Genomic DNA, 13665 nt, shown 5'->3' on the forward strand with positions numbered 1-13665 from the left:
AATATATATATATATACACATATATGTATATATACCCATAAATACATGTATATGTATATGTGTATATGTATATATACCTATAAGCACACACATGTATATGTGTATGTACATATATATTCGTATACATATACATATATGTATATTCCCACACATCATTTGGCAGTAAATAGTTAAGCTTCCTTTAGGCCTTAGGATTGATCACAGTTGAACAGCTTCTCTCATTTCATCAGTTACCTACACTCTAAATTTACTTATTTTAGAAACTCTGCCAGTATTTACTGAATATTCACTATGTTTTGTATATGTTGCTGCTTCATTCTATCTGCTAGATCCTATGATGATGTTGGGGAAAAAATAATGCCCATCTTTATATAGTATGTATTCCAAATCCTCCATTCATTTAAAATAAGAAAACAATTTCCAGAGTGATAACATGTTTTATTTTTATGTAAAATATTTTTCTGAAATTAGAAAAACCTAATGCTATGTTAAAGACAAAAATACAGACACTGTAAAATTATTGTAACCATAATATTTAATCATTTTTATTTAATTTTGTGGTTAAAAAGCTTCCATTATCAACATTTAAATTCTAAAAATAGTGAGTGGAGTAGATATTTTTACTATTCTACAGTGACTAAGTGCTTATTGGTATAGTAGAGCAGGATCAAGTTCAAGTTTATGCCAAAACAATTATTTCATCTTGTATCTTTATATTTTCTTGTTCTCAAAATAAAACAAATAATCTGGTTGTGATTTTGTGGCATTTACTTTATTGACAAATGAATCAAAAGAAATATATCTTGAACTCCCCCCAGATCTTGGCAGAGTAATGAGTATTTATAAATTTAAGGGATTTTTCTAGAAACAAGAAAAAGTAGGCAAGAGGAACAAGATGATAATAGCAATAGTCAGCTAGTCCAGTCAGAATGCTGGCTTTAATTCAGCATTTTCCATTGTGTTTTAGGTTGATCTTTCCACCACTCTTCCTGTAGGAGAAAAAGAGAAATACATTTTCAGTATAACATCAAGCAAATTGGGGAAGGTTGAAACAGGGACTAACATTTGATTCTAAAATTTGACAATAGTTAGCTAACTGTATTCACAAGCTAAATTTCAGAAGGCATAAATCTTGAATGGTTTTCAGATTTAAGGTGTCTCATGTCTTTCCACTTCAATCATTCATTCTCAGATTGATACATACAAATAGAAAAGTTTAAAGAACCAGGAGAATAATGGCAAAGAGATTTTAGTGTTATTGGTTCATGTTGTTAGAGAAGCTGAATGAAACACTTAGGAATTGGGAAACCATATTAGGAATATCAAGCTTTAGTTCAGACTTTCATAGTAAATTATCCATTAAATAAAATTTCATCTTACCCTGCAACTCTTCCTTTGGGAAAAGTTTGGTATCAATTAGTCATAACATGACTAATCTTCTTGTCATACTTTTAGTCATAATAACTAAATTTATTATAAAATTATTTTATGTAATGCTTATTAAATATTAATTTTAACTATGCACTGTCTCAGTTGTTACTGATAGAAATTTATGGAATATCTGAGTATAGAAATTTTGTGGCAAAATTGAGGGAAATTAAGACACTCATAAAAGAATCTCTCATATGAGAAATTGATGACAGTGATAAAGAAAGATAACTTTTATTTTAGCTTAACATAAAATATAATTTTATGCTTTTTGAGCAATCAGACTAAAAAGTGATAAATTAAGTAAATGTAAACTTTTATTTATTAAAAACTATATTCCATCAGGAAGCTCACACAATGATACAATGTAGGTTAAAGTTCATAGCAACTGTTCTGTACCTATAAACATGAGAATTCAATATGTGTTGGTGATTGGTCATTTTCAGAACATCTTTTTTTTTTTATTTGAAGGGCTAAGGATCAATTCCTGGACCTCACACATGTGACTAATGTTTTCTGTTATACTTAGATCCATCCCCAGTCTAATTTGGCAGAATATTTACTACAAGTTGAATTTGAATAGTCTGGAAAGTAAAGGATAAATTTGTCCTCTATTTTGTGTTTAAAGATGTTTTTCATCATATTGAAAGAGAAGAATTAATAGAAATCATGTCTTAGCAATAACTTTACATATGAAAAGTGTTTAAAAATAATTTGGATTAAATACTGTTTTGTTAATGAAAGTTTCAATGTTCCTGATTTTGATAAATTTTCATATTTCATTGTATTTCTAAAGATTGGGGCTGGAGTGATAGCAAAGTGGTAGGGCATTTGCCTTGCACACAGCCAGCCTGGCCAAGCTGAGTTCGATTCCTCCGCCCCTCTTGGAGAGTCCGGCAAGCTCCTGAGAGTATTTAGCCCACATGGCAAAGCCTGGCAAGCTACCCGTGATGTATTCAATATGACAAACACAGTAACAACAAGTCTTACGATGGAGACGTTACTGGGGCAACTCTAGCAAATCAATGAACAATGGGAAGACAGGACAGACAGTTCTAAAAATTTGCTTCAAATTTTCCAAAGTTAATAGCAATAAAAGCAAACATATTGGTTAAAAAAATCAATGGAAGTTTTGATTAGAAATTCATAAAAATAGAAAATTAGTTTTATATGCATCTTGAAGTACTTTTCTCTAAGAAGTAAAAAAATTAGGGGGGGGTGGGAGAGTGGGCTCTATGCAGCAGTGCTCAGGAGCTAGTGCCTTACTTGCTCTGTCTCCCCTGGCAATACTCCAGGGTCCATATGTGGGGCTGGGTATTGATCCAGGGTCCTGGCTGTAACAGCCACATGGATGCCAGGTGCTTTACCTTCTGTACCATCTCTCTGGTTCCATAAAAGTTTAACTTAATGCAAAATTAAGAAACCAAGAGTATGCATGTTTTACAGTTTATTTTGTAAGTTTTTTGTTCTCATTATTTGTTTTCTTCCCACTTATCTAGCTTATTTAGTATTAATTAGAGATATGAATAGGATTTTCTAGAATATCTGAAGGAAAATGTCAATCTTTTTCTGCAAATGCATTTTTAAGAAACAGAGTTGGAGCTTATCATACTTACGCCACTGCCTTGCAGAAGGCACACTTATTGCCATATGTCTGGCCATCAGACCCACAGAGGGGGTTAGATTCCCGGGTACAGTAGACCTTGGGATCTCCAAACTCACCGCAATCAATCTATCAATGATAACACATCAATTGTGACATTAATGCATTGTGTGCAATGGGCTGTATTTCAGAACAGTCTTTGGACAACAGAGTAAATTAATGATTTACGACAAATATTAAATCTTTAAAAATATAAGAAAGACAAACACTACAGATTCAACTTTTATTTCTAATTCCAAATTGCTCCAATTAAGATTAGTTTGAGATTTAAAAGGTTATTTGATTTTCATCGCATTAATTCCGATCTTTCTGTACTGATAGGAAATCCAGATGATGATAGCAAAGAGCTCCCAGATGTTACCCAATAGCTTGTTAGGTTTTCTTGTGATTGCAACATTCATTTATCCACTCTTCAAGAATAAAACTGTTAAATATTCTGGATTTTCTGAACATCTTCAAATATTACAATATTGACATCACAGTAGGAGCACATCGAATTGGATGGGAATGTCATATAACGGGAAATCACCTAATCTCAACTAGCAGGAACACAGAACTAAGCAGCAAACGTAGCTTAGTAAACCCTCAGACAAGGACTTAATAGCCCCATGGTGAGACACAACAATTTTCACAAATTTCCTTTCATTGAAGTGTTTGTTGAACATTCAGTAGCAACAAGCAATATAAAATTACTCTTATACAGGGGCAGGTTTGAGGGGTGATTGGGAAAATGGTGACAATGGTGGAGGGAAGGTGACAGTGGTGGTAGGATTGGTGTTGAAGTATTAGATGTCTGTAACAAATGCATCAAGAACCACTTTGTAGACCACAGTGCTTAAATAAAGTGGATAAATAAAAGGAAAAAACCTCTCTGTTTTTAATATTAACATTCTATATCAACGTTCTTCTTATTTATTTATTTTGTGGTTTGGGGCAACAGCTAGCATTTCTCAGGGACTAACATGGGATCAGTTCCAGGGTGTCTATCCTAGTGGTGCTCAGGAATTCAAACATTGCCTAGATCAAACCCAGGCTCTTGTGTGCAAAGAGCTATCTCATTGAGCTCTCTTCAACTCGTATGTCAGAGTCTTATGTTACAAACTGAGTTCAACGTACTTAGTATACAGCAATGTAGTGATAACTGCTTAAGTTGCCATGTTTAGACGATTCTAAGGTTGCATCCAGTCTTGGGGAGCACAAATACTATGAAATAATTATTGCACTAGGCTCTTATTAAATACCTCTTATTTCACTAATACCTTCAGATAAAATCTTCTTTCAGAAGTAGTTTGTAATTTTAACTTACTTTTTTGTTTGTTTGTTTGTTTTTGTTTTGCTTTTTGGGTCACACCCAACAATGCACAGGGGTTACTCCTGATTCATGCACTCAGGTATTACTCCTGGCAGTGCTCAGGGGACCATATGGGATGCTGGCAATCGAACCCGGGTTGACTGTGTGCAAGGCAAATGCCCTACCCGCTGTGCTATCACTCCAACCTTTAATATTCGTTTTTAATATACTATTAGTGTAGCTTATGTTTGGTCTGAAATGATATTTGAGTCACTTTATTCTGTCTGCAAACAATATGACTAACACTGTATTAGGTATATGGATTGAAGTGAGATTTAAATATTTACTTTACCCCTATTCTAATTCAATGAGTATTGAATTATACTCATTTTTTCCAATTACTTCATAATATGCAAACTACTCTAATATGAATAAACTAAGTCCAGTCTCACAAAAGCACTGAGATATGTAGTGAGCCATTTTATATTTATCAGTTACACATGTGAATACTTATCTTCAAGAAAATAAGTAGCTTACTAATGCCACACTATTTAGAAGTATAGATACTTGCGATTGTACATACTCCTTTTATTACCTATTTGCTATTCCAACATGTACTAAAGTTGGTTTGTAAAACATCCTCATTGACAGAAAAAAAACTATAAAAATTTTATATAGGTTATAGGGTTGTCATGTACCCCTTATATTCAGAATATATAGACATCAGAAAAGCTTTATGAACCGACAAATCTCTCTAAAGTTTGCCTGGGGAAGCAAAATAAACGAAGTGCTAAAATATTTTTAAAAACAGCAGATTTAAGACACCTAAGACTATTTATATATTTTTGTTGAAATTTGGCAACTTGTGTTATTGGGCAGGCTGAGAAATATTGTGCTTTCTCCCACATCTCTTTCTTTGACTTCTTTTATAGATACCTTCATCCTTTAAAACTATTTCAAGAATATTGACCTTCCCATTGGTTATCCTAAGAGGATAAAAGGTTGAAACTCTTTTAGTTAGTACACTCATAGAGAATTTTTTTTTCCTGACAGCTAAGGTTCAGTGTTGAGTTAAAATGCTGAATTTAATGTTGTCTATACACAAGTTGATTGTTTGAACATACATCCTGAGTTACAGAATATTACAATGCAGCATTACTTTCATTTTTAAACATGAATGCATTTTGCAGTCATTAATTACATTTGTAATTATATACTGAATTATAAGGCCAGTAAACCTCAGAATCACTGAGACAGAAACACTGGCCTCTGGTGTTCTGACCAACACTTCTATTTATTTCAAATTGTCTCTGTATAACTCATATCTAGAAGACAATAGTACTGGGTGTTGTTGGTGAAAAGAAGAACTATAACAACTCACCACTTATTTGCACCAGAAAAGCAAAAGTAGAATGTTGATAATGATGAGACAATGTGTGATGAGTACCACAGTGAGGAAAGCACTGTGGCGGTGAGGAAAGGGCAAGTCAGTCACAGATGTATGTGTTTCTGTACTCAAATCTGTGAGGAAAAAAATAAAGTCTCTTACTTGAAAGAGACGCCTCCTTAAGCCACGTGGGAACCGACCTTCTGATCTTGTAATATGGCCTCTTTTCTCCTTTAGAAAACAGATAAGGAAGTGGCACTTGGGGTGGTCATTAACCAGGAAAATTTCTAGAATCCACCTCCCTCCCTATGGCCTCTTTCCTCTCTTATTGATCCCACCCTTTGGAATGATAGTCAGAAGAGGAAGAAATTTCCATCAAACAAAACCAAATTGACCAAATAAAACATTCATTTCAGACTTTCAAATTGTAGTGGCTTCCATGGTCCTTGAATTAAACTGAAGATCAGAAGAATTCATTCTGACTCTTGCCACCAACTTGCTCTATTACTTTGCATAAAGCATTTATTTTGTGTACTGTATTTTCTCAACTAAAAAAAATTAAAACAGCTGTTAATGTCTCATTCCCAGAATTTTTTAAGGTTAAATGTGGTCATGAGTGCTTTGTAGAAAATTAATATAGAATACTTGAAATAGTCCTGGAAGGCAAAAACTAAGCTTATAATTACAAGCCTTCCCTAACCCCCTAAATTGCAGCTCTCATACTCCATAAAGCTTCTCTGACTCTTGGAAATGCAACATCAAGTGGAAAGGGCCCTTCCAGTTTTGATGGCTCAAGAATCAGTAGTCAGAGTCTTCGTTCAGTGAAGTGATTTAAATAAAGCATTTAACTTTTCAATTCTTCGGGTGAGAGTAGAAAAATTGGTTGGGAAGAGCAATAATTACTGACCAAAATGTCAACCCTTATATTTAGAGTTTCCTTTTAATGCACTGTGTGAGAACTATCAGTGTTATAACTGGGCACAGAAAATGCCACTCTCTGAGATTCCCAGAATTTAGAGACGGTGACGAAAGACTTTGCAAAGCCAGTCAAAAATTCTTACTGTGAAGCAAGAGCAAGACAAATGGTATCAGACTTGAGATTATAAAGAGATCATAGACCCAATACGGTGAAAAGAAATAGACTAGATTTTCTGAACTTCATGCTTTTCATAACTCTGACAATTTTTTTTTACTTTTACATTTTAAAAGGATTAGACCCCTTAAAAATCCAAACAACTGACTTTAAAACAAGAATAAAATTATTTAAAGTCAGAGTAATGAAAAATTTGCAAGGAGGTTTGGAACGAATGTAATTCAAGAGTAAAATCAACCTTGGTCAGTCTAATTTCATCTATAAGACCTTACCAGAATCCCGAAGCCTTAGAGAACATGAGGCTATTTCAAATGGATTCACTGAAATTTCATTCAGTCTCCTAAATACCTGAAGAAAAAAACCTTAAAGGTGGAAAGATAGTCCTACAATCACCCTCAGTTTACACATGCATTTGTTTTCACTGAAAAGTCAGTTGTTTAGATTTTAGAGGTTTAATCATTGGCACCCTACAAGATCCCCTCCTCCCCTAGCACCGCCAGGAGTGATCTTTAAGCCCAGAGTCAAAAGCCAAGTGTAAACCTTGAGCATGGTTGGCGTGACCCAAAACCAAATAAACAAAGAAACAAAAGTTATTTCATCTTTATCAGGAGGTTGGCAATGTGATTGTTTCGATAATAAATCCTATGAAAATACTGCAAAACCATCAAGTATATCGAGGACTGCTAATAGAAATACAGCTAATAGAAACATTAACAATGTAATTGAAACACATTTAAGAACTTTTGTGTTCCATTATTTTTTACTCTACTTTGTTTTTAATGTTTCTATTAAATTAATAATTTAACATTCACGTCTGTATGTCCTTTGGCAGTCCTGAGACTAGGTATTGAGTATCAGAATTTGGTATGTTCCTGACCCCTAGTGGTTCTTCAAAATACAACCATCTAAAATAATCTGGAATAGAACTGACCAGACAGATTGATCACCTTTGTTAACAGTGACTACAATTTCATTTAACCTAATTGAAAAATGAGTTTATATGGTCATTTAATAAACTGCAGCATCCATGTAATTTATATTTGATTCTAGCATTACTAGTTCCAAAAGTAAAGGCAAAAAAAATTGAAAATGCCTCCCTCCCTCACCGCCACACACACACACACACACACACACACACACACACACACACCATGCACCCCATATGCTACAGAGTAGAAATTTTTTCTTTTACTATACTGAGAAAACTGCTTATGTGGCTAAATCAGCTATTTTCTTTATCATACCAATTTTCTTAACCCAGCTGTGTCTTAACTTTTACTTTCTCTGCTTCACATCCTTTCATTCTACTGAAACTGCTAAGAATTTGATTGCCTCAAGATAAATCTACAGAGTATTTATAAGCATTCTCATGACTTAGGATTGTGCTACTAATATTTTCTGGCTTCTACAGAGTATCCAGCTGACTATTCTCTATTCTTTTTATTGTCTTTTAAGTTTCTCACCTTTTAATATCTTTTGTTTCTTTCATGTTTCTCAATAATAGTAATTATTGTCATTTTAAAGAAAATTTTATACAAATTATTTTCTCTTAAAATATATATTTTTTCAAATGTCTTTTGTAGGTGATGTTTGCCTAGACTTTAGTCTTCATCAAATTTTAAAAATATAAAATAATTTCTAATGGTCAGAAGTGTACAGAACACCTTTCCTCAAAAATTTGATTAAAATTGGGGACAGAGAGAAAGTAGAGTGTGTGGTACACCTGCCTTTCAAATAGCCAACCTGGTTTAATACCTGAATTCCACATTCCTCCCGCCATACGCCCCCCCCCCCCCGTTCCCCTTACCCCCCCCTCCCACATCACCAGGAGTGATTCCTGAGTGCAGAGCCAGAAATAATCCCTGAATATTGCTGGACGTGCCCCTCAAATAAAATAAAATTCACTGTTCTTTTACGTTTAATATGTAGCTTTTTATCTTTTACCCTAGATTAGTTTTACATTCTAATTTTCTTGTTTTCGTAACCTCATTCTTCAGATTTCTCAGTCTGCTCTCAGAATAAAGCGTTAACTTGTCTCTACCCCTTGAAATTGTTATCTTTTATATATTTCTTTGTCTCAAGTCCTTTTTACCAGAGCCAAATATACCACCTATAACAGCTCAACATTTATTAAGTCAATACAATCATTCTACTATTCTCTAGGCCTTCATTTCCTGTAAGGTTCAAAATACTCTATTTTCAGAGAACAGTTACCTTGTTTTAAGCTACTGTCTTCAATATTTTTTTGATAAGCTTTTCTTTAAGAAATGAGGACAGTTAGTGTTAATGTATGTTTGCTTCTAAAGCTGTATTGATCAAACACACTTTCGTTTTTTTCTGTTGTTGAATAGAGAAAAGAACCATGGAAGTTTACTCAAAGTAAGGTCAAGAATCCTAAAGTGTTAACTAGTTGACCTTATCTTCTGGTAAACACTCTGAGACCTCACTGTTCCTATCTCTATTTCAATTGTAAATGCAGGTTAACATTCCTGCATTGTATATTGGTGTTCTTTAAGTATCTTAATTAAAAGTGAATTCAGTTTAATTAGAAAAAAACAAAGAGCCCCAAGCTCATTCTACTTTACAGAGCATTGTTTCACAGAGCTGTACAGAATTTACCATATCATCTTCTTACAAATATAAACAAACATAAACTTAGATATTGGAAACTATCAGATGGACTTCCTGTCATTATTTTTAAAGTGTTTGTGTTTATGCTCATTTTCATCTGGAATATTTTTAAGATAATTTTTTAAATATATAGCTCCCAACTACGTAACCAGGTAGAAGACTAAGAAAAATAAAGACAATAGTAATAAGTAATGTCTAAAAGCAAAATCTATTCCATTCAAAGGACTATTTCTATTCTGCCTCTATGTCTTTCAAGCATTTGGAATCCCATTGTAATTTATTTAATATTGACAAATAGCAATTTTACCTTTAATATATTAATATTATCTAATATTCATGTTTGACACTTTAGAAGTTGGCAGATTTTATGAAACAATGACTTCTGAAAATTCAGGAAAATGTTTTTAAGTTCAACTTGAATGATCTATCTGAAAGAATGAGAAACTTTTACAAATCATTAATTTGGAATTATAACTATATTTTTCTTTTTGGATGCCTCATCATAAAGAAATTTCTTGGCATGGAAAACTTGTTTTTAAGGTTAAGAAAATTTTTTTTTCGTTTTCTTGGCACAGCCAGCCTGTATCTAACTATAGGTCTACAATCTTTCTACGCACACAAAGACCTGAGTTCATCTGAAGAGTGCCACATTACTTCTTCTTTATTTGAGTGGAAAAGAGTAGTATTGGCAAGATGGGCTTAGCTCATATTTGATGAGTTACAAGGCATGTCAGGGATCCTTGTATCCAAATCTTTATGTGGTGTATATGGGTATAAAGACAATAACAAGGGGAAAAAAACCTCTCAAATCAGTCAGTAAGTGCATGTAATAGGACTCACTTTTAATAGTTTGAATACTTCACAGTCAGTGCCTTCCTGAAGTAACAATTTTTCATATTGCAAATCTGAATGCCCCTCAACACTTGTATGGAGCCTAGGATCTATATATTTAATGAATATTCCAGGTGATCCTAAATAGAAGACTGAAATTTAGGCTGATCATGTAAAGAATACTATCAATAAGGAGAAAATTTTAAACAAACTTTAAAAAACACAAATTCTAAGAAACAAACATAGAAATCAGTAAAATCAAAGCCCAAAGAAGAAAATAATTGTCTGTTAAAGAGAAGATCAGGATTATATTGGGATCTTATATTTTACTACCTTATGGGAACAGAAGGCATATTCTTCTTTGTTTGCATTTTAAAGATAGATTGTATACACGTTTACATGCAACAAGAATATCTTAAAAATGATTTTGGTAGATGCATTAGGGTAAAAGCAGAATGAATATCATCTGTGGTTATACTAATTTTTAAACTAAATTATACTTCAGTGAGTGTCCAGTAGGTGTAGGCTAAGTACTAAAGAGTAATCAAGTTTACTATCTACTCTTAGTTGTTTCATTTCTAAACAAAGGAAATAATCTCTATTCTAAATCCTCAGAACATATTAATTATTAATAACTATTTTATAATGTTCCAAATGAAACTACAATTTATAAAACTTAGGTCTAATTCTATAAAATAAATAATATCCTATTTATGTGGCTGTGGAAAAGTATGCTTAATTTGCCCAAATCCATTCAGTGAAATCTATGATAGAGCATTCTGGTTTTACTTATATTCAGTCTACTTTACTCAGCTCTAAGGATTACCATTTAGGTATTTCAATATGAAAGTATCATATTCATGTTAAAATTGTACTTTAAAAAAAACAATTACTTCCATGGATTTTTTTGCATTTAACCTGTTCATTCATACTTTTTTCTTCTAACTTAACCAGACCTCCCTTAAGCCAGATAGTATCAATCATCACCCATGTAGAAGAATAGAAAAATGTAAGCACTGACCTGTCCTTGACTGAAGACACCTGGAAAAAGACAACAGAAAAACCAAACTATAATTTTTGAATGTGTAATACGCAAGCCAGAAATGATATTTGCTCTTGTCCATCCCACAAAGCCAAGGCATAATTCCTTTAATTTTTTTTTATCTCTGCTTACCTCATAGGTGTCAGTAGAAACTTAGAAAAGATGAGACAAAACGAACGCGAATAGGATAATAATTATTTGAGATTGGAGTGAGATAAAAGAAAATAGTTGAAGGAGTTGGAACATCATTTTATAGTTCTGGGTCAACCATTGCATTATTTTGGGAATGAATTAATAATCCCTGGTTCAACTTTGGGGAAATTGGATTGAAAAGTGTTTTTGAGTTATGGGGCTAAGATATAGCACCGTGGGAAAGACAACTTGACGTGTGCATGGCTGACCCAGGTTCAATATTTGGCACCCCATAGAGCCAGGAATAATCCCTTAGCTATCTCCAAAGCCTTTATTTACTACAGACTGGTGGAGAAGGGATTTACCTTGTTGCTTTATTCTTCTATTTTTACCCATTTTTATTTTTGCACTGAGAATTTTAAAAATTAAATAATAAAGTATCAAGCATATAATATTTCAACTCCAACCAACAGTTTAAACTTAAAATATTGGACCAATGTCAGCATCCCTCCATCAATGTCCCAAAGTTCCCTCCCACACTCACCCTGTCTCCTCAGCAAACTCATTATTTTGAAAATTTATTGTAGTTTGCGTTCTTTCTTTTAATAGTATTGACTCTTAAGCTTTTGAAGCTTTACAGTTACCTTACCCTGTACCATCAAAGCATTCAAGGCCCTTGACTAGTGTTCTTATATTCTTCTGTTCATTGTTCTTATTCTTTAGGACAGTACTTGATTTTGTATTCTCTACATTAAATTTTAATGAATTGGCAAAAATCTAGACTGGTTAGCATATACTCATCCTTCTTATTCATTTCTTGTACTACATTCCTCTAAATTTGCAATAGCACTATAGCACTGTCCTCCCGTTGTTCATCGGTTTGCTCGAACAGGCCCAGTAATGTCTCCATTGCAAGACTTGTTACTGTGTTTGTTATATCAAATATGTCACGGATAGCTTGTCAGGCTTTGCCTTGCGGGTGAAATACTCTTGGTAGCTTGCCAGCCTCTCTGAGAGGGGCGGAGGACTCGAACATGGGTTGGCCTGGTTGGTCTCTTGCAAGGCAAATGCCCTACCTGCTGTGCTATCGCTCCAGCCCAAATTTGCAAAAAATAATAACATTTTTTAAAAAAATTCTATTTCCATATTTATGACTCCATGCAATTTTAATTAAAATGGCTAGCTACAATATTGGAGAAATAATAATTGTGGGTTTAACCCTGCTATAATCTGCTCAAATTTATACCTCTGCTTATTTGTATGGAGCTCCTATTTCGTGCATCACTTCTTACATATAAATCTCAGATCACATTGACTATAGAAGTATATGAATAAATGCAATTCTCCTCCAGCACTTGTTAGCTATCATGAAAAGATAGTTAGAAAAACCTAGTACACTACTAGCAGAAATAAGGGGAAAAAAATTTACGTTTAATAGGAAGTTTATCATCTCCCATAGTGATCATGTTGGTTGAGCTCACCAACCTTATCACAGCAGTATGACTGGTAATTAAAATACAGATTATTAGGACATTCACATGAAAGTCCAATAAGGCCTGGAAGGCTATATTATTGCAACCCTTTCAAGTCAATTTTGTAACCAAGAAAAAAATTCATTAACATAGCTTTATCATCATCATAACATTTTTAACTCTGTTTATATATGAAGGGAAGAGAAAATATTTTCCCAAAGTTTTATCTGTAAGAAATATCAAAGCATAAGCAGGATAAATATTCATAATGTATGAGTACAATCTACTATTATTACTACTAAACATTTAATAATGGCATTTCTTGAATACTTACTTTGTCTTCACTATTATGTTAGGTACTTTATGTGTACCTTGGTATGTACTTTGCAGATAATACTTAAAGCCCTTAGTATGCCTAGAACCTAGTGTATGCTACATGAAAGTTAACTTTATCATTATTAATGTCATCATTTTCATCATCAGAATATTAACATAATAATGATCTTAGAATTGGTCTCCTATGTCAAAATTATTCAAATTTTGAAACATGATGACAAATATACTTGACATTTTAGGTTCCTTCTAACTATGGAACAAATTTCAAGAAAACAACTCACCTGAAAAAAAGCAGAAAAGAGCCAGAGAGAGGATCAGAATGACACTTGATATTTTCATGATGCTAGTAAGCTCACTCA

At 33.3% G+C, this 13665-nt stretch overlaps 1 protein-coding gene across 1 annotated transcript; it reads right to left on the bottom strand.

The window, feature by feature from the left end:
• Positions 1-943: 943 nt before the first annotated feature.
• On the bottom strand, positions 944-12964 carry LOC130033035 (serine protease inhibitor Kazal-type 6-like). Its single transcript, XM_056124735.1, has 4 exons — positions 12928-12964; positions 11346-11365; positions 3045-3160; positions 944-989 (listed from the first exon to the last, which is right to left on the bottom strand). Exons 1-4 carry the CDS (start codon positions 12962-12964, stop codon positions 944-946), a joined length of 219 nt encoding a protein of 72 aa, XP_055980710.1.
• Between the last annotated feature and the right edge of the window lie 701 nt (positions 12965-13665).

This window comes from Sorex fumeus, unplaced genomic scaffold (assembly GCF_029834395.1).
Source record: "Sorex fumeus unplaced genomic scaffold, SorFum_2.1 ptg000051l, whole genome shotgun sequence".
Classification (NCBI taxonomy): domain Eukaryota; kingdom Metazoa; phylum Chordata; class Mammalia; order Eulipotyphla; family Soricidae; genus Sorex; species Sorex fumeus.

Coding starts and splice junctions, on each gene's coding strand:
- LOC130033035 (XM_056124735.1), bottom strand. CDS start 12,964: ATGATCACTATGGGAGATGATAAACTTCCTATTAAAC. Junction 11,366..12,927: donor TGATAAACTTCCTATTAAAC/GTAAATTTTTTT, acceptor GTCTTTTTCCAG/GTGTCTTCAGTCAAGGACAG. Junction 3,161..11,345: donor GTGTCTTCAGTCAAGGACAG/GTCAGTGCTTAC, acceptor TATCATTGATAG/ATTGATTGCGGTGAGTTTGG.